General features: G+C 42.1%; 1 protein-coding gene across 4 annotated transcripts in view; it reads left to right on the forward strand.

Annotated features, from left to right (window-relative positions):
• The window catches only part of KIF26B (kinesin family member 26B), a 420,596-nt gene extending 400,901 nt beyond the window's left edge, over positions 1-19,695 (forward strand). For all 4 annotated transcript variants that reach the window (XM_084625201.1, XM_084625202.1, XM_084625204.1 and 1 more), the window contains 3 exons: positions 10,804-11,006; positions 12,188-12,338; positions 14,569-19,695. In XM_084625201.1, coding sequence (XP_084481327.1) covers positions 10,804-11,006; positions 12,188-12,338; positions 14,569-14,717 — 503 coding nt within the window. In that variant the 3' untranslated portion in view covers positions 14,718-19,695. The remainder of the gene's footprint in view (positions 1-10,803; positions 11,007-12,187; positions 12,339-14,568) is intronic.
• The last annotated feature ends 626 nt before the right edge of the window (positions 19,696-20,321 follow it).

Here is a 20,321-nt window from a genome sequence, read left to right on the forward strand (position 1 = left end):
GGAAACTTTCTGGACTGCAGATAATTAAAGCTTCTTGCTGAAACATTTTAAGGGTTGGGCAGTAAAAGTTTCACGGCTGCTGGCAGCTCTTCTGGTGCTAAGTTTCACCCCCAAGAGTAGAGGAAAGTACTACGTGATTCTAAACATCGTCATTAAAATGACAGACTGTTTAGACGTGACAATAATTATATATAATTGTAGTCTCTTTACATCACGTCCTACCATTATAACTCTAGGTTTCTCTGGAGTCAGAGATGTTTTTAAGAATGGGGGTTCAGAGGTTCTGTAAACTCCAGATCCGAACACTCCTCAACTCTTAAGAACTTTCAGATCTATTTCTGTTAATGAAAATACTAGAAAATACCAGGCACGGATTGAATCTGTGGGCAGCAAATAACTTGAATCCAGCTCAAACCTGCTACTGATATCAGGCAGCACTGAAACAGGATCTTAGCAATAATGATGAAACACAGAGACAGAGCTTTTCTTGTTGCATCCAAGTGAAAAGGAATTCAGTTCACATTTAGCCTGCATAAGCTCAGAACTGCAAAATATCCCTGGCACCATAAAGCCAAAGGGCATTTCCAACCCTTGCATCTTAATTTGTCCACATTCACAACTGAGGACGATAAGGACAAAGACGATAATTCACATGCTGCGTTATCCCCCGCCATGACTGGTGCCATTAAGAATTATAAAGGGAGATGAATCTTTGTGAGTTGGTGACCCCCCCCCCATTTGAACGTGTGACTGTATTGCAGAGAGGGGTGAGTGGGGCCCAGCCACAATTATTTTCTGTTGTTGTTGTTGTTCATTAAAACAACAGCATTGATTTTCCCAGGTCAAAGCCAGGTCATTTCATGCCACAGATCTGTGTGGAAAGGGATCACAGTAATCATTTTTTACACGCTTGACTACCATGTGCCGGTGCTGAGCTTTCGGCTGCACGAACATAGGAATGATTTAATAGAGGAAATGGCAGCAGGCTATTGTGAACTCTGCAGGCTCCATGTAACATGCATGATTGAGTCAGACACCATTAGGCGGGTGTAAATAAAACCTGGTCGCTGTGTTGGCACAGAAATAGCTTAGTGGAATGCCTCTGCCACTGTCCTGTCTGGAGCTGATGCGGTTATAGCATTGTCCCCTGTCCTTGGCTTGACTGGCAAGGTGACTGGTGAATCTATTACTTCAGTGCTATAATGCTTAGGACAATAAACGGCTCTGTGTCATCTCCATATAAATAGTGTCATGAAACTGACAAATACATTCGGCATCAAAGGCCAGCCATAAGATAAAGATTTAGGAAAATCTCTATATTATGGCACTTTTTTGCTAGCAATGTGTGGGTGCTGAGCACTGTACCGGTAAGATCTACATCTTCCCTGGGACTTCTCCCAAACTACATGTCAACCAGCCAGGCTAAATGAAGTGCTGTATCCTGATTTGGTTTCAGCAGTGCTCATTCACTGGCTCTGAACACTATGCCCCAGGCATGCTTCCAAAGGAAGCAGTAGTTTGGGGTGTGTGGTCAGGAAAGGTTGAGTAGTGGGAAATTGACAAAAACAGGTCAAAGGAAAAGGGAGGAGGCAATTCGGTCATGGGCAACTGACTGCAAGGGCACACCCCACAGGAAGTAGGAGTGAGAGGAGAAATCAGTCTTGCTTTCTCAAATAATAAAAGCAGAAGCCCAGTTGCTAGAAAGTGGGGAACAGCAGGGGGAACTCTGCATACTGTCTTCACAAACAAACAAAAGGCCTGAAGCGACACAAAAAAAAGTGCTATTTCTAATGGGAGGAAAGTGTTCTCTGAAAACAGTGCAGTAGAACAAATTGTGTGTTTTGGGGTTTACAGTTCTACAGTACTTAGTGTGGTGATGTTTAATCTCTTTTGGGTCAGTTGTATGGTTTGTTGGCCAGGAGAATGCTAAACCGTTAGATCTGTACACAAAGGCAGTTGTACTTCTAACAGCAGCTCGTGTAGTAATGAATGGCTCCTGCTCTGTATCTCATCTTCTTCCCCCTTTGAACTTGCAATGTAAAGTTGTGGAGTCATGGGGCATTTAGTTATGATTTTTTCTATTTATTGGACCTTGAAATTTTAGGGGGCAGCTACTGTTTTGTGCAGAGTTCAGATGCAGGCTGCTGCAGAGGAGACACACATTCAGCTCCTTATGGAGACTTTATTTTTGTTCTTTTTTGTTTTACGTTTATCTATTTTATTTTTAAAAATTCAGATTGGAATTTGCCCATAGAAAGCAATCTAACTGGGAATACACTGAGACATCCAACACCTAAGCAAATCCCATTATCTTTTAGGATTTCAGGTACGTGTTTAGCAAAGAACATTTGACTAGTTCCATTGACTTCAGTTCGACTCTTCATATTCTTCAAATTATGATCAAATACCTAGTTGATTGAGAGTCCTTTGTCTGTAGTATCTTAAAGATGAAATCTTCTCAACACTTGTCTTCACTACAGAGTTAATTTGACTTATAACTTGAGCGTTGCGCCCAATTCAAGTCCCAGCCAAATGCCTTAACTCCAGTGTGGTGGGGCTTTTAAATTGGCTGGTCCTTTAGGGGGAATAGGCAACTCATCAGCTGCCAACCCAGTCACTCTGTGCAGCTCAAACTATTATTTCACAGTGTGGCTGCTCTCACTCAACTTAGACTAACTCAAAAGGAGTTAATGTGGGTGTAGCTCATTTAAATTAACTCTACAGTGAAGACATAGCTTTAGGCCTTGTTGTCACGCTACAAAAAGTATATTTTTTACATTGCAGTAACTAACACACACGTGCTATCCTGAGGTAAACTAGCTGAGGTCGGCACTATCCCACACCTGCAGTTGACTTTGTTTAGTTTGTCTTGTGGTAAAAATAAAGGGCCTGGTCTTCACTGCGTTTTTTTACTATGGGATAGTTCACACATGTTCGTACCCTGAAGTAAAAAAGGTACTTGTTTTAGCTGTGAAGACAAGGCCCTAGGGCTTGTCTTCATGTACACCACTACAGCAGTGCAGCTACACCAATGCAGTGCTGTAGTGAAGACACTCCTATACCGGCGGGAGAGCGTCTCCTCTTGGCGTAGTTAATCCACCTCCCTGAGAGGCGGTAGCTGTGTTGACAGGAAAAGCCCTCCCGTCAACATAGTTCTGTGTACGCGGGAAGTTAAGTCAGCATAACTGTGTTGCTCAAGGATGTGGATTTTTCATGCCCCTGAGTGATGTAGTTATGCTAATCTAGGACTGTAGTGTAGACCTGGCCTTAGAGTCAGATGCAGGAGAGGCTATTTAGTAAACAGCCTGCTGTACTATAACTGAGACCACTATTACTGATTTGGCAGTGGAATCAGTGGACTGGATTTCTTTTGCTCTAGGATGAGGTATTGATATCCATTTAGTTTTTCAAATGGAAAACGAATGACTCGCTTTTATATTGTTAGAGGGTCAGCTGGCCTGAACAGATTACTGGTGCACCGTGTGTGTTTGCATATATCCACTACCAGGGGGAGGGGGAGAGGCATGGATGGATGTGTGCTAATACTGCCAAGCTTCCAGGTTGAACAGTTGCCTTTTTTAAGCAACATGCTGGCGAGCAGAGGAGTGGTGCATTGTAGTCTGCTATAAAGCTCTTTATTAATTACATAGTAAAGATTTATGAGCTCCCAGCCCCATAGAGCCCATTAATAAACATGTGTCTTCAAAGGGGTATTTTTAAAGAAAAAATATATATGTGTTTGAACAATTGAATCCTTGTCTTTGTGTGTTATCATGGATGAGCAAGCTGTCACCTGCCCTGTGGTATTCATCCTAAAATGTTGCTTTGGATGTACCTCCTTACCCAGCCCATTTAATGTGAAATCAGAGAAACCCCAGAGACTAAATGGAAGGACTAGAAGCGGTAGGAATTCCTGTCAAGATACACCATACCTTAGGTACCCAGGCTAATAAGCAGCCCATTAATCAATGCATATTTTAAATAGATTAGGTTCCATTCAGCATCACTGCAAACATGCAGGAGTTGTTTCATTTTATTTCTCCCCAACACATGCCCAAAAGCAAAGATATATCACCCAGAGTCAGTAAAAATGAAGAGCGTTGACCCTCCCCTTATGCTCCCCCCCCCACACACATACATACCTTGAACCTGTAGTCAGATCTACACAGATGGTCCCCTGTGTCTGTGCCGAGCCGCATTTACTTCAGTAGGACTCCATGCAGACATAAGGGTCCACCCACCCGGATCAGGTCTCTCTGGCCTGTGTTTATTTAATGTCTTGACGGAACAAAGACCAGACAGCCACATTATTGTGGTAACCCACTGGCAGCCCAGACAGGAATCCTGACTAGGAAAACACAATGAGCTCATATTCGCTTCTGCCACTCTTGTCCACTCTGCCTGTCCACCTAGTGATGGTCACCGGGACACATGGCCTAATGTAAGAGCCCATGTAAACCACCTTTTGGATCATATGATTCCTCTTTCGCACTGGGTCAAATGGGGATGCGTGAGTACTAAAAAGCAAAACCACCCTTCTACTACACACACCTGTAACATCTTCCCCCTATTTCCAAATAAGGTCCTGATTCTGTCCTCACAGCAATGTGAATCCTGGGTAACTCCACTGAATTCAGTGCAGTTAAACCACTATAAGTGCCATTGGAATCAGGCCCTGAATCTCCCATAGGGAGGCATGTCCCATCTCCTATGAGATGAACCCAAATCTGCACCAATTACATAAAAAATTGGTGTTAACAAACACATGCACACTGGAGAAAATACAAACTAAATGCTTTATACAAAGGTGATATTAAATGAGTCACAAGCAGGAGTTCCCACCAGGATGAGTTTTGGTTGTGTTCAACTGAACCCTTGTAGCACTAAAAATAACACATAAGCACCGTTAATACATTTCCCCCTCTGACATGAAAATGGATGTATGCATTAACACACGGGCTTGATGCAAAACTCATTGGGTGAGGTTCTTTGGTTTGTGCTATACAGGAGGTCAGACTAGATGATCATAATAGTCCCTTCCAGCCTTAAAGTCTATGACTCCATGAATATATAAAATTGCAAATGTACTAAGTTGCAAAATACAGCTTTGTTCTCAGATTAAAAAATTCCAGTGCTTGATCCTGCAGTAGGATGAGAGCCTTTTGGGAAGTATCCAACACAGTCTGCTCATAATGGAAGCACGCCGTGCAAGATCAGTCTCCAAATTTGCTACACTTTAGTTTTAAAAACAATTTCATCACTGTGGACTGGTTTGAGTCAGGAGAAAAATTGGTATCACTTGTCACCAAGTGAGGGTGATATTCCTTTAAGCTGAAAGGTTAGTGTTTTGTTATTTTATAACTGATTTCTTTAACCTGAATATGCCAGGCTCTTGACAGAGTAGGTGACATGGTACATTTCTAAATGCATAAGTAAAGCCCTCAGTGTTTTAACAAAATTGGTTATCCCTTTTATACTCTTATGCAAGAATTCTACCACTCTCTGGCCTGGTGCTGTTTAATCTCACGGCTGGTTAACAGCTGGTCTCTCCCTTTGGTTGTCTCTGTGTGGGGCCACTGGACCAAAGTCACTCTTAGCTTTGCAATTTAGTTATGTCACTTGAAACAGTGCCTTTGCTGCGTTTGTCTCTTGTCAGGCCACTGCCACATATATCTGTGCCATCTGGTCAGTTCTTGCTGGGTCTGTGTTGTCATCCGTCACATGTCGATTTTACTCTTGATGATGCAGCTTCATCTAGGGCCTGATCCAAAGCCTGTTGAAGTTAATGGAAAGATGCCCACTGAAGTCAGGCCTAGGATCACTGTCGCTCCCTGATGTCTTTTAGGCTTCACTGGTTCCTGCATGGTGGATTGTCCAGCATTTGCTGGGCCCAGAGTTTAGGAGTCACAGCATTGTTATTTTGAAATCTCAAACCATTTGGCAAAAAGTTAACTTAGCATAGGGGGCTTGGAGACAAAGAGTCTGTCTCTCCCTGACTTGACTTCTCTCTTTCTCTCTCCTTTCTGTTTCAATAACTTTATTGATATGACAAGGGCTACCGGTGTTGCCAAAGTGAATGCAGGATGGCAGGGCCGTTCTGACAGAGTTGATAGCAAATTTCCCCAGTGTCTCTGTTTTACATTACTGTCTGTTTCTGATCTGGTGGTTCAGTCTGCCATACACTTTTAAAGTCTATTTCTACAGTCTCCCATTATGGAGAAATCCTATAGAAAGTGATATAATTTCTGTAGGCATTTGTTTGTTTTTTGTTTTTGATGATTCTATAGCATTTAATATACAACTGTATCCTTGCCATAAATTTCTATGTGATCTTGCAAACAACCTATAGAAAGGGGGGTCATTTTCCGTTAGATTCTGTGGATTCAATCCTGGCTCCATTGATGTCAATAGCAAAATTCCCTATGGGTTTTTTGATTTTTCCCTAAGGGTCTTTTCTGCAGTTTTCTCTTCTGCAGTCTCCCCCTTCTATCTGTAGCTTTGTCACGTAGGGTAGCAGTACGCATTGGTCTCTAGGTTAACGTGAATGGTTCATGACCAGGCCTCTTCCTCACAGAACTCCCTCACTGTAATTCATTCTCAAGCACTTAAGTCCAAAGCTTCTCTGAGTGCTCATATTGCCTCTTCTGTTGTGCCAATTGGCAGCACCTCGTTCCCTAGAAAGCAAACAACAAAAGTGCTGGGGACCAGTTAAAAACATCTTTAAAATAATTTTGTGTGTCTTTGCAAGCAGCAGGCTGGGGAGAACCACTGTAGCCCTTCATTTCCAGTCATAGGAAGCCACAGAAAACTGCTTGGGGACTGGACAGCCAGTAAACTATTTATTAGTCTCATTTGTCTCACACCTCTTCCAGTACCTGTCAGGGAATCAGCCCCTTTTCTCAGTTGAGGCCGTGTTGATGTTGCTTTACCATACTGTGATGCTAACAGAGGGAAACAGATATCTAACGGTTAGAGTAGGGGACTGGGAGTCGGGAGATCTGGAGTCTATTCCTCAGTCAGTCCTCCTGATTTTTTCAGGCCCTATTTAAACTACACGGTTACACAAGTGGTGGCCAAGTCATATTACTACATAGTTTATTCTTGCCTATGCAGGCGGAACATAACATGGACTAATCATGCAATAAGTAAATAACTCCACCAGCAGCAGGAATTCTGGGAGCACTAGAGAGATTCACTTTAACCACCACTTGTCTAACCCTACCCAGAGCATGCCTAGATGACACGGCGGTTAAAAAAGCATCAGCCTGTCTAAACCAGTGCTTTCACTGTTCTTGTCACTACACTAACATAAACGGTAACATAGACATAACCTTGTAGCCTGGTCCAAAGCCCACTGAAATAATTGCCATGACATCCACTGACTTTGGTGGTACATAGGCAGGCCCCCTGCAGTTGGGTTTTCTTATTTGTACTATGTTTATTAATAAACCCTTAATAATGAGAGCAAGTAAAAATGCTAATTATTTTTCATGGGGAAAATCTGAAATATATTTTTTTCTAAATTTAATGGGAAAATATTGGGGGGGGGAAGGTAATGAAAAACTGATGGTTTTTTTCAGTTTAAAAAAAAAGGATTTTGCTAAAAAATATCTGGGTTTTGAAAACCAAAACCAGATTTTACTCCCTGAAAACTGAAACAAAAGCCAAACATTTTTACTAAAAACTGAAAATTTGGAGAGAAAAGTTTTTGATTTTTGACCAAAAAAGAGGAAAATTTTGACCAAAATAAAATTTCCCACAAACTTTTTCATTTCTGTTTTTCATTAAAAAATGTTTAGCTAAATTTCCATAGGAAAGGCACAGTGTAAATATTAATACTGACTTACCAATAGTGTATCTTGCACAAACTCACTGGTTTTGTGTTACAGCTTGTGTATAATCTGCCAGTGTTCCATTGACACTTGCATACACACGAGTAGATAAGCTAAGTGGAGTTTCACCTTTACCGTGTAGGTGCATGTGAAATGTGATCTGTAAGAGGATGCATGGAATGAGACAATGATCTGAAGGCTCCCTGCATGCTTGCATACTATATGAAAAGGAGAATACAAGTCTGTGTCATTGGCGGTTCAAGATTGTGCACCACAGGAGCCCTTGCCTCATTGAGCAGAGTCTTTCCATTGACTTCTATAGGGTTTGGATCAGGCCCATGATGCGCAGAGCAGAAGGTTCGTCTGCTGTCTAGCAAATAGTTCCATGTTATGGAATCACTGTATTTTATCCTTTTCCTTTTCAAAACACCTAGAAAATTCCATACAGAAAGTATATGAAAAAAGCACTAGAGTTGCAAAGTAAACTCTTTATTACTAGAAATACCAAAGTTAAATTTGCACACACAAGCTTAACTCTGCCCCCTTTTGTGTCTGCATTGTGATACACCTTTTTAATTACAGGATAATGCACTGTTTTTTCAGCATGACACCCTGTACCAGGGTTTGCCGGTATAGCTATACCTGCAAAATCCTCTACTGTGGATGCAGCTTCTACCAGCAAAAGAGTGTTTTTGCTGATACTGTATAGCTCATACCAGTTCATCAAACACCATGAGCTATCACAGCAAAAGGCCTTTTCTTTACTTGTGTAACTGCCTCTACAATGGGGCTTGCTAGCATACCTATGTCAGTTAATTGTGTGTGTGATATATATATATTCCTAAGCAACACAGCTATGCCAGCAAAAATGTTAAGTGGAGACCAGGCCTGAATGTGTGGATTGGATGGTGAACGAGGAAAGGATGTATAGTGATTGAGGCAGACAGCTGGAGGGGATTGACTGGAGTACAATGAATGAGATGGGGGGGGGGTGCGAATTGAGCAATAAGGGGAAAAAACCCACAACACATTTGGAATAAAGGAACTGCCATGCTGGATCAGATTCATGGTCCATCTAGTCCACTATCCTGTCTCTGACAGGGGCCAGCACCAGCTGCTACAGAGAGAGGTACTAGAAACCCTGAAGTGAGCAGTTATGGAATCATTTGCCCCTTGTTTAAAAGTTTGCTCATGCCCAGAAGCCTGAGGGTTTATATTAGAGCAGCTGCCTTATTCTCCAGGTATCCTGAAGAGAACACAGTTAGTGATCATGTAATTAAAAACTGCTTTGAAATACAGGGGGCAGAAACAAGGTTGCACAGGCAACCTTAATTTGGACATTTCTAGTCATCTGTGTGCTTCATTTTAAAACTGTCTGGACATAGTTTTTGTATGGAAAAGTATTTTAAATTGGGACTATCTAGGGTCCAGGATGGCTGTTTCCAATTTAGAAGCTCTGTAGATTAGCCACAGGTTTTTCACAGGGAAGGTGAATGGTGGGAGAAATGATTCATCAGTGTTTAAAAGTATTCTTTTCAAACCTACAGCCCCCTAAATCAGTGGGACAAGACATGCTTGTTTGCCTATTTTTCTGCTGGTGTGCAAACATTAGTGGAAAATCAGACCTAATTCTGTATTTGCAAATGCAAATACTGGAAGGTCAATAGATTTTTAGCTTTTACCCAAACACCACCTTGCCAGTAGTTTACAAGATATTTACATTGAACTTAAAATGAATGCAGTTTTTGAGGTTCCTCTAAATGATTTTATCTTGGTTTTAAAATAAAATCTGTGCACGATTATGCTGTATCCTTCCCCTGCTGGCACCAGGTTGAGTCTTTGCAGCCAAGAGAGCCAGTGTATGGTTTCATTCAGGCTGCTTCTCTCTCCTCCCCCACAACCTCTCCTGGAAGAACACTACAGTAGCTGTCAGCTAGAAAATAAACCAACCATGTTTCCCTCTCCCCTCACCCTCCATCTGTCTCTTTTACTGTATTAAGCCAGGAAGAAAAATATAGCTGATTCCTTTTTCTCTGCCTGTGTAAGTCTGTCTCTCTCTGTTTCCCATCACCCTATACACACACCTTTCTTGCTTTCTTTCGTCATGAGGTTAGCACCATATTTACTGCAATTAGCAGTACAGTAGCAGCTTTCCACACTGCATCAGCTTTGTCTCTATTGGCCTTTTTTCTAGAACTGTTCAACCGTTGCACTGCCCTCACCAGCAGCGGTGCCGCGAACAGAAACCATATGCAGGGAACTGCTGGTATTTGAACCACTATGGCCTCTCACCATGCAGTTCTGATTATTACTATGTCATTCCTACCACTGCTGCAGCTGCAATGGTGCAAGTGCCCCAGTGCGAGAATTTCTGGAAGAATTCTAGCATGGAAACTCTGGTGGTGAAAACCAAGGCGGAGCACAATTGCTGCAGGGGTAGTTCTACGCTTGTTTCTTTTCAAAGGCACAGATGATAGTTGGGCACCTAGCTCCCATTGACTTTTCATGGAAGTTGGCACAAAGGACAGGTTGGCAACCATTTGAAATTGTTCCCTAATGGGGGCAGGCTAGCATGGGCTGGCTAGCGTTGTTCCCAGAAAAAAAATCAATCCACACTCGTCAAAGGAACCCGTGGTAAAACCACAGTAGAACATGTCAGGCCAGTTTCACCAGCAGACTCCAACCCTGCTGCAAAAATTTCTGCATGTCAGTAAATGTATGCACATGAGTAAAGCATGCACAGAGGTTTTTGCACATTGGGGCCATCCCGTCTACAGGGTCTTAGTGACTTGGTGCTCTATGTTCAGAGTTAAGAAAACCCAAACCTTCATGTCTTCAGGTTCTCTCTCATTGTTTTTTATTTAAGAGGGTTGACTATATTACGTGTGTGTAGAGGTCTCTTTTGGAGGAGGAGCAGAAATGAGAGGAATTAACTATGCTAACATAACTTGACAATTCATGCACTTTTTAGGGTCTCAGAGACGAAGACTCATCCCGGCTTTGTCACTTGATACAACCTCCCCAGTAAGAAAACCTGCCAACAGCCCAGGGGTCCGTTGGGTAGATGGTCCACTGCGAAGTGCACAGAGGGGGATGGGTGAACCCTTTGAGATCAAAGTCTATGAGATAGACGACGTGGAGAGACTCCAACGGCGACGAGGAGGGGAAAGCAAGGTGAGTGCACCTCAAAGGACTGATTCCCATTTCGATCCTAAAGGCCTGATTCTGAAAGGTGATGAGCAGCTTCTGGGATCTGCTCAACATCTCACAGGATTAGGTTCCAAATCAAAACTCAAAGCTCATAGATGAGCACTGCAAACCAAGCTAGCTTCTTTTATCAGAAACTTCCAGAAACTCACATGCTCAATGATCCTCATCTTGATTGACCTCTGCGCCCTACCACCATCTGTTTGGGAGAGTGAGTGATTGTGCTTTTGCTCATTGTGGCTCTTAGGTGTGGAATTTTCTCTCCCTTGACATCCTCCCAAGCTCATCCCTCTCATCTTCTAAAAAGCATCTGGAAAGTCTAAGAGTCAGATTCTCAACTGGTATAAATTGGTGAAGCACCTTTGAAGTCGATGGAGCTACACTTACCCCAGCTATGGAGTTTTCCATGATAATCTCTCTTGACCTTTGTCGACGACCCTCCCCACCCTTTTTTAATCATGTCACATTATTTGGCTTTTGTTTGTTTTATTGTTGTTTCATAATGATTTAGATTGTACGTTATTTTAAATTGTTGTTCAGCACCCTAAATATCTGATGCTTTCAAAATACAAGTATTAATGATAATGAATTAAGAGTTGGTCAAAAATGCAAATATGTTCACAAAACTATTTCCTCTTTTGTTGAACGTTTTTGAAATTTGATTTTTATCAGCTCTTATTTACTATAGAATTGTAATATTGTATCTATTACTTACATAGCACATAGCTATGCATGGTGGTTTAATACAGCGGGAGATGGATTTCCTACTCTGAGGAGTTTAACTATTTGGTCAAATCCTGATGTCCTTACTTAAAAACAACCAACCAACCTTCTAGGGAAATGAATTGTAGCAACTTTTTTGCTTGAATTAATTTGGATTTCAAGATGTTGCCCATTATTAATAAATTATTATAGCTGCTATTAGCTTTTGCTGCTCTGCCTGTATATCCTAGCCTCGCTTGTGAAGAGCAAACACCAAACCAACCAAACAAAAAATAAAACCACCTATTATTCTGGCCAGTGATTTTACCTGCTTCCATGTTAAGTGGTTTGTAGTTATTATTGACTGGAAAATTGACTGAATCCAGGATGGATTTTTCTTACCCTTTTCACCTATTCTTTCCCTTCTCCTTTTTCCTGGTTGGCAGGAGCTGATATGCTTCAATGCCAAGCTGAAAATCCTGGAGCATCGCCAGCAGAGGATTGCTGAGGTCAGGGCCAAGTACGAGTGGTTAATGAGGGAACTGGAAGTGACCAAACAGTACCTGATGCTGGATCCTAATAAATGGCTTAGTGAATGTAAGGACTTCATTTTAATTGCCTGTATTCATAAGTGCCCTCGGTTTATTTCATTGAGGGGAAGCAGAAAGATTGACTGATGCTGAGGCTGCGATGTAAGCTAGTATATTTGTAAACTAAATTGAACTGATGTGACCTAGGGGCCGGAGTTAGATTGACTGTATTTCTAGAACTGTTTCCCACATAATTCCTATTAAATGTTGACTACAGAGCTGAAAACAATCCTATTCGCCCAGGAGCCGAATACTGGAATGGTTCACCATTGTAATGGTGAATATTGCCCTTGCCATTGCCAGATTAACGCTCATGTGTCTCAGTCCACAGCTCCAGAAAATTAGATTTTTAAATTTCTTTATTTTTTAATTTTTGGCCTCAGACATATATCTGAGTGTATAATGTGTATGTATAATAAATCTACTATCCTTCTGCCAAATAACACTATGAAGCAAATTTGTCTTTTGACTCTAATGGAATTGCATCCAGGATTAATTTGGCCTATTATTTATAGCTAGAAATTGCTAAAGTTCATAGAAGTTTGTCTTAAAAGGAATTCACTATCATAGCCTCAAACCAAGGAAGACTTAAATAAATAAAAATAAAAGCCTAGAAGAAAAAGATTAAAAGAATTGCAATGAACATGCAAAAATCCATACTTGCACACAGATGAGTGACAATCAGGTTTGGTCTACACTTAAAACTTATACCAGAATAGCTGTTTCAGTTAGGTGTGTGAAAAAGCAGACCCCCCTCCCCTCCGGTGCCACAGCAATGCTGACAAAACTCCCAATGTAGACGTGGCTCTGCTGATAGAAGAGGGCTTCTGTCAAAGTCTCTGACATCATTAGGGGAGACGGTGTTCCTGCACCAGCAGAAAAATTCCTTGTGTTGGCATATGCTGCATGTACAGTAGGTAGTGAGGCTGACAAAGGTATGTGAACTTAGGCTTTGTAGCGTAGACATAGCTTCAGACACTCTAGGGGGATGTGTGTGTGTCTATATCTATTTTAAAAAAATGAATCCAGTTTTATTTGGGGTAGTTGCTACTTGTAATTGTTATAAGCCAATGGGACTTTTGTTGCAGCAGTTGCTTTTGAAAAGTTCTAATTTTCCCTTTGATAAGTGCAGCAGATAACATTACCACAGAATTTGCAGTGTTTGGTACACTTGACAGGGGGAGTCTCGTGAAAGTTGCAAAAATGTAATCTAGTTACCAAGGGCATACACACAGTTTTAAAGGTGACCACTGGAAGTTTGCACAGATCAACATTCACTTAGTCATTTGCTCCGTTGCTTCCATTTCCCATTGGAGAAACAAGGCAATCCTCAAGCATTGTACAGACTCCAGACCTTAGGAGTGAAGTTTAGGTGATGTAGATTAGCCAGATTCCCTCAGATCTACCCTCACCCAGACTACTGCTGTGCAAGGGAATCCAAGCTCTCTTAATATATGTGCTTAGGAGCCATAAAATGTTGCAAGTTAAGTTAGCCCACAACCTACTTTAAACATACGCTTTCCAACATGTAAGACTCACTTACCAATGGGGAAAACAGGTGTAACCAGGTCTAGGAGATTCAAAGCATAAGAAAGTGTAAGGCTCCAAATTCAGCGAAGCACTTAAGCACGTGCCTAAGTCTCTAAATCTATCCCTATTCAGCAAAGCACTTAAGAAAGTCAATGGGACTTAAGCACATGTGCTGAATGGGGATGGACTGAAGCAGGGCATGAGTATAAGGGGGACTAAATCAATGTAAATGGATCTAACTTACCCTACACATCACTTCTGAATTTGGTTCCATAGGGTTCCACCTGTATATTTCATACAGAACCAAGTTAACATGGAAAGTGAAACACACACATTCATGCCTCATACCAATCAATGGAAAGTACTTACCGTGAGCACTGTGGTTGTTATAGAGTATTTGGGGGTGGTTTTCTGGGGGAGAGCATACGGCTCTGTGAAAATGTGGTACGACGACAGTAATCAGTGATTCTGGAGCAGATGGGAGAGCATGACACTAGATGAAGAAACTGCTGTTAATATTTAATATGCTACTGTACTATTTTCACGCTCATTGAATATGAAATGCAGCTTTAAATTAAAATGCAAACCTAGAGTTGATAATATATACAACAGGGGTGGGCTCAAAGGCTTGGGTCAGGCCCATCTGTCCCAGTAATCTGTGCTGGGTTTTGTCCACTGTCCTCACTACCTTATTTCCTTTCTCACAGTTGACCTGGAGCAGGTATTCGAGTTGGATTCCCTGGAGTATTTGGAGGCCCTGGAGTGCGTGACTGAGCGTCTGGAAAACCGCGTCAACTTCTGCAAGGCCCACCTCATGATGATCACCTGCTTTGACATCACTTCCAGACGTCGATAAAGGACCAACCTCAAGAAAATTTCAAACTACTGCCCCCTCCCCTTCCTGCTTCTTTTGAACAGCACCCCAAAGACAACAGAATGAGGATGAAGGTTGGTGTCAAGTTTTGACTGTGTGAGAGAGAAGAGATTTTCTTTATAACACCGAAGAATAGTATAAAAAAAACAAATATGTGATGAACGCAACAACACTGAGACGTAAGGATGCCAATTTCCCTAGCCTGAAAGAGCACTTTTAAGGACATGTTTGTAAATAAGAACTGCTGGCAGAAGTGACTTCTTCCCCTGTGTTAGCTGAGAGAGGGGAAGGGGTGGTTGTAGGATGGACTGCTGTTGAGAGCTTCATAAAAAAAATATTGCAGAGAAAGACTATTTAAGTGCCTTGCAAATCTTTATTATCCAAACATTTATGTTCATACTTTCTTGTGTACATATGGTGCTAGTCAAAGGAAACAAAATCAAACATTTTTGAAATGTATTTACAGCTTGTTTTTTCTCTTGGTGTTTTCTCCTATTTCAGACTTGCTGTTTCTAAGTAACTTGTGTTTGTAGAGATATTTCCTAATCAGTACAGCATATGAATAAATGTTAACTGTCTTTTATCGTTACCGGAGTAAGGCCACTCAAAGAGAACATTACCTCTCCCAGATGGTTCGAAAACTGTTTCTGGCAGTGAGTGAAGTTAGATTGCACCCTCTTTGCTCTTAAAGTGCTTTATCTGTTAAAGAACATTGTGAATATTACTGTTGGTAGAGTTTTACATGGTACCATGGAAGAGGAGAAAGAAAACTATTGCAAAATAACTACTGCAATATGTGTTTCATTTGATGTAACTCTACCATTTGTTCTCCTTTTTGATATACCCTTAGCCTTGTCCTGGTGATGCCAGAGTTATGGCTGACAAGACACCTTCCTCTCAAACCCCTATTTTCAGGTGCTAATAACTTTCTGGAAAATTACCCTTTAAACTGAGGTTCTCATGCTTACCAGTCCAAAACTGAATGATTTTGGGGGGGGGGGTGAAATATCTGGTGACATTTAATTTGATCATTTCTTGAGTTATCCCATTTTTAAAACATTTTTCATCTGCTTTTTTTCTGTGATGGATCATTCCACAGTCAGGGCTATAACTGAGGGGCACTTGCTCGGCTCAGTTGTAATTGTTCAAGAAGTAAACACACCTTATAAATGAGTGGACATATCATTTTGGGCATGGAGTGTATGTCACTTTCCATACCAAATTAAGTGCCAAATCTTAGTCCCACTGATGCCAATGGGTCCAGCTCTGCATGTGCGAAGAAATGCTGTTGTATTTATTTCAATGCATATATGAGCACTTCTATTTTATAACACACTGAATTATTTGGCACAGGTTTTTTTGTTTACTGAAATGAGCACACACACAAATTCTGCTCTCAGTTACACCTGGACAGCCTTGGGCATATGTAGTCAGTGGAGTTATCTGGGAGAAAATAAGGGCAGAATTTAACCTGTATTCCGATATGCCTCTAATCACTGGTTTAGAAACTCAATCACATTCTATATATAATACCTCCTTTATTAGCTATGGGCCTCTTAATGTCCCGGGTGAAGTGCCCATTGACTTCAGTGGTGCAGGTTTGGATGTTGATTCTGCAGTGAACTCCATGCAAGGGGAGCTTTGCACAGAGCCCCGCCTACATAAAGCTCTTTCCAGGATCAGGGCCTTAGGCTGAAAGCTCCTTGGGACTCAGGATGTCTTACTTTGTGGGCCTGATGCTTCCTGGACACATACAGGACACGTACAACATCAAGCCCTTTGTTTGTAATACATCAAGCAAACTGATGGCACTAAGCAAAGGATTAATAAATAACAGAAAACTCTACACATGCGCATGGAACAATTACTGTGGATTTCATAAACTGGAGATTCCTAACGTGTGAAATCCCAGCTATTCTGTTGTATTACTCTAGCGTTATGCACTTGCGTAAACTCTGTGCATCAAACACAGAGCAGGGACTGGCTGGGAAGCATAATTATTCCTCCGTTGAAAACCAGTTGCATAATGTTGGTATCTTGTGTGTGTACACAATGGTGTTAGGGAGCTACAGACAGATTATAAATGGAAAGCAGTATGTTAAAAGCTAGCAAATACTGGATGCAAACAAAGTGATAGGCTGGCAAATAGTAAACACAGAGAACATGTTAATACCTGACATCTGACTTGGTAAGTAGACTGCATTGTCCTTTTGGCCCCAAACTTTCACATATTGTCACATTTTGCAGATCACTTGTATGGATTTAAGCTTCTGTACATCATTTTTCATCACCGGGGTGTGCACAATGTCAGCTACATAGTACAGTCCCTGTTACCTGCAATATTTAGGCTCAGTGATCATGAAAGTTACTGTCTTGAATGCTATGACCATATGTTTAGCAGTGTTACAGCTGTAGATTCTAAGACATTACAAAGAAGTCTTCCATTTATCTAACATGTTTGCAGTATTGCTGTAGCCATGTAGGATATGAGAGAGACAAAAGTGTTGAGGTAGTGTCCTTTATTGGACCAAGTTCTGTTGGTGAAAGAGATGAGCTTTTGGGCTCCACAGAACTCTTTTTCAGGTCTGAGTTTCCAGCTCTGAAGAAGAGCTCTGTGGAGCTTGAAGGTATCTCTAGCAATCCTTTTAAATGATATATTATTTACTAGCTTAACTTCGTTAGTCACAATAGGCTACATTCATCCTTTATGTAGCTCCAATGAAGTCAATGCAGTTGCATCAAGGATGAATTTGGCCTATTGTAGTATTTATTTGCTGTGTAATCACAGTGCTTACAAACATTTTACTTATGGGACAAAGACTTAGTTAATGAGGATGAACAATTCCACCACACATCAGTATTGTATGCTAAAATATATGGTCATTTCTTTGTAGAATATATGGACCTGCTTCAAGCTCTACTACTGTACTTTTGAGAATTAATGCATAAAGGGGAATGAAAATCTGCCACATGTTTACATCTGAAGCTGCAGAATTTCTGCCTGGGTGAAAATAGCTTTTTATTTGCCTCTATTTTTATATTTCAGATATCATTCCAAGACACAAAATGGATCATTCAGAAATATTTATTACCTTATTACTGGAAGACCCAAAAATTCTACAAGCCGCACCCTGGCAATTCCACACTTTTTAGCAAGTGCCAACATAAATGCTATTCTTACTTTCTACTGTCCTTTTAAAATCAAGGTATCTTACTTCTCCATGTGCAACTTAATAGAATGCCAGGATTTGCATACTGGAACATCTTTTCAAATGAATGGAATGACAGGATGTGAGAAGCACATCCAGACAACTAGCAGTTGAATGTAGCAACGTTGGCTGTAATTAGGTTTCAAAGTGAACATTCCGTTAACATGAATGGGAGGTGGTCACAGTTCTCTAATTTCAGGTCTCAAAGTGAGGACTGAAAAAGACATCAAGGTACTGGCTTACATTGCCATGGCTGTCCAATGCACTGTAAGGACAAGACATTTTGGGTCTAATTCTGAAATCGCTTACCCACACAAACATAAATAAAGAGGTAGTGGAGGTATATGAGTTTAAGATCAGACCAGGGCTTTTCTTAAATCAAAACCAGACTGAAAACCCTTGACTTAGAGGGAGTTTGAATCTGATCTGAATGTGGACAGCTCAGCTGGTCCCCTATGTTCTATAATAATGGGCCACATTAAAAACCAAGATCCAAGTGGGAGAGGACTTTGTGGAAGGCTGGAGTGATCACTTTAGATACTGGAGAGCACAGCAAAGGTTATGGAAAACCTGGTATTTTTGAATAATTCATTCAGTTGTAAGCAGTGTTCCCACTAATTTTTCCATCCATGTGCACCACCAGTAGAAACCAAAAACCTAATAAATATATTTTTAAAAAGTTACCATAGGATAATTTCTCCAACCAGGACAGGTTAGGAATTTTAGAAATCACTCCTCAAAGAATTAAATTTAAGCATGAGAGAAATAAAAATTATGAAATGCACAGACCAGTCAAAAAACTAAAATAACACACTTTGAAAGAAGTATCAAGAAGTACCAACAACAATAAAACAAGTATGTGTGAAAGACAGAGTGTGTGTGTGTGTGAGAGAGAGAGCGAGAGATGCGCATTGCCCCTTTAAGTAGATCGGGCACGTTTAGACACAGCAGCAGCTGGCCGCAAGCTCCGTCCTGAGCCCAGTGGTGTGCCCCGCTCTGTGGAGATGGGGTACAAGGGCCGGGGGGAGGGGGCATTTGGACATCAGCACTTCCTGACCCCCTCCCCTCTCAAGCAGGAGGCTCCCGGGAGCAGCATGGGAATGGCGGGAGGGACACCTGAAGTATACAGCACTTGATAGCCTGCTGGGGGGCTGCCCAGCTGCGCAGCTTAGAGAGAACTTAGACTGTAAGCAAGGATTACGTGGAGGAAATGTAAGTGAAAACTGATACTGGTCCTGTCCTTTCCTAAAGCAATACTGTACGGTTATAATGGGCTTGAGTCACCTCTCATCTACAGAGCCATAACAGAAGAGCAACTCCATTAAAGTCACTAGAGTTACAGCTGTGTAAAAACTGGTTGAGGAAAAGGAGAATAAGTCTCCTTGTAACTTCTTCAAGTGCCCGCTGACTTACTGCACGGCCAGTCGTAGAAATGGAGCGGAGTCGTCTTCTCTTTCCTCTCCTCGTGTGACACAGCTTGATCCTCCAAGGCCTCTATGGCCTAGAACAGAGGTGGGCAAACTATGGCCCACAGGCCGTATCTGGCCCACGGGACCGTCCCGCCCGGGGAGGCTAGCCCCGGGCTGTCCCCTCTCCAGCACTCTGGGCTGCGCAGCTGCCAGTCCTGGTACTCTGAGCAGCATGGTAAGGGGGCGGAGGGGTTGGATAAGGGGTAGGAGGTCCTGGGTGGCAGTCAGGGGACAGGGAGCAATTGGATGGGGCAGCGCTCAGGGGACGGATAGACGTGGGAGTCCCAGGGGTCCTGTCAGGGGGCAGGGGTGTGGATAGGGGCTGGGGCAGTCAAGGGACAAGGAGCACGGGGGGGGATTGATAGGGGGTGGGGTCCCAGGCAGGCAGTTGGGGTAGGGGGGTCCCGGGAGGGGTGGTCAGGGGACAAGGAGCAGGGGGGTTGGATGGGTGGGGAGTTCTGAGGGGGGCAGGAAGTGGGATGGGGAGGGGGCCAGGCTGTTTGGGGAGGTACAGCCTTCCGTACCCGGCCCTACATACAGTTTCAGAACCACAATGTGGCCCTCAGGCCAAAAAGTTTGTCCACCCCTGGCCTAGAACAATTCTGAGCGTCTTGCCTGTAACCTCTGAACCCTCTGTACATCCTTCCTCTAACTTCCAACTAGACAAATGCTAGAGGATTCAGAAGTGCAACTGCAATATCATTTTCCTATGAATGAGAGATGCATAAAAGGTTCATAAGGGTCTTTTCTTCCAACTCTCTGCATGGGAATTAGTGGTGTATGCAGGGTCTTTCTTTAATATTTATTCCATAACATGGTTCATTCAAAAATAGCAACTATAACCCTAAACCTGCATTCTGAACTCTGTGACTGTTGAAAGCCATGAACCACTTGTTACAAATGGGTCT

This window comes from Lepidochelys olivacea, assembly GCF_965140295.1.
Source record: "Lepidochelys olivacea isolate rLepOli2 genome assembly, chromosome: 3".
Taxonomy (NCBI): Eukaryota; Metazoa; Chordata; order Testudines; family Cheloniidae; genus Lepidochelys; species Lepidochelys olivacea.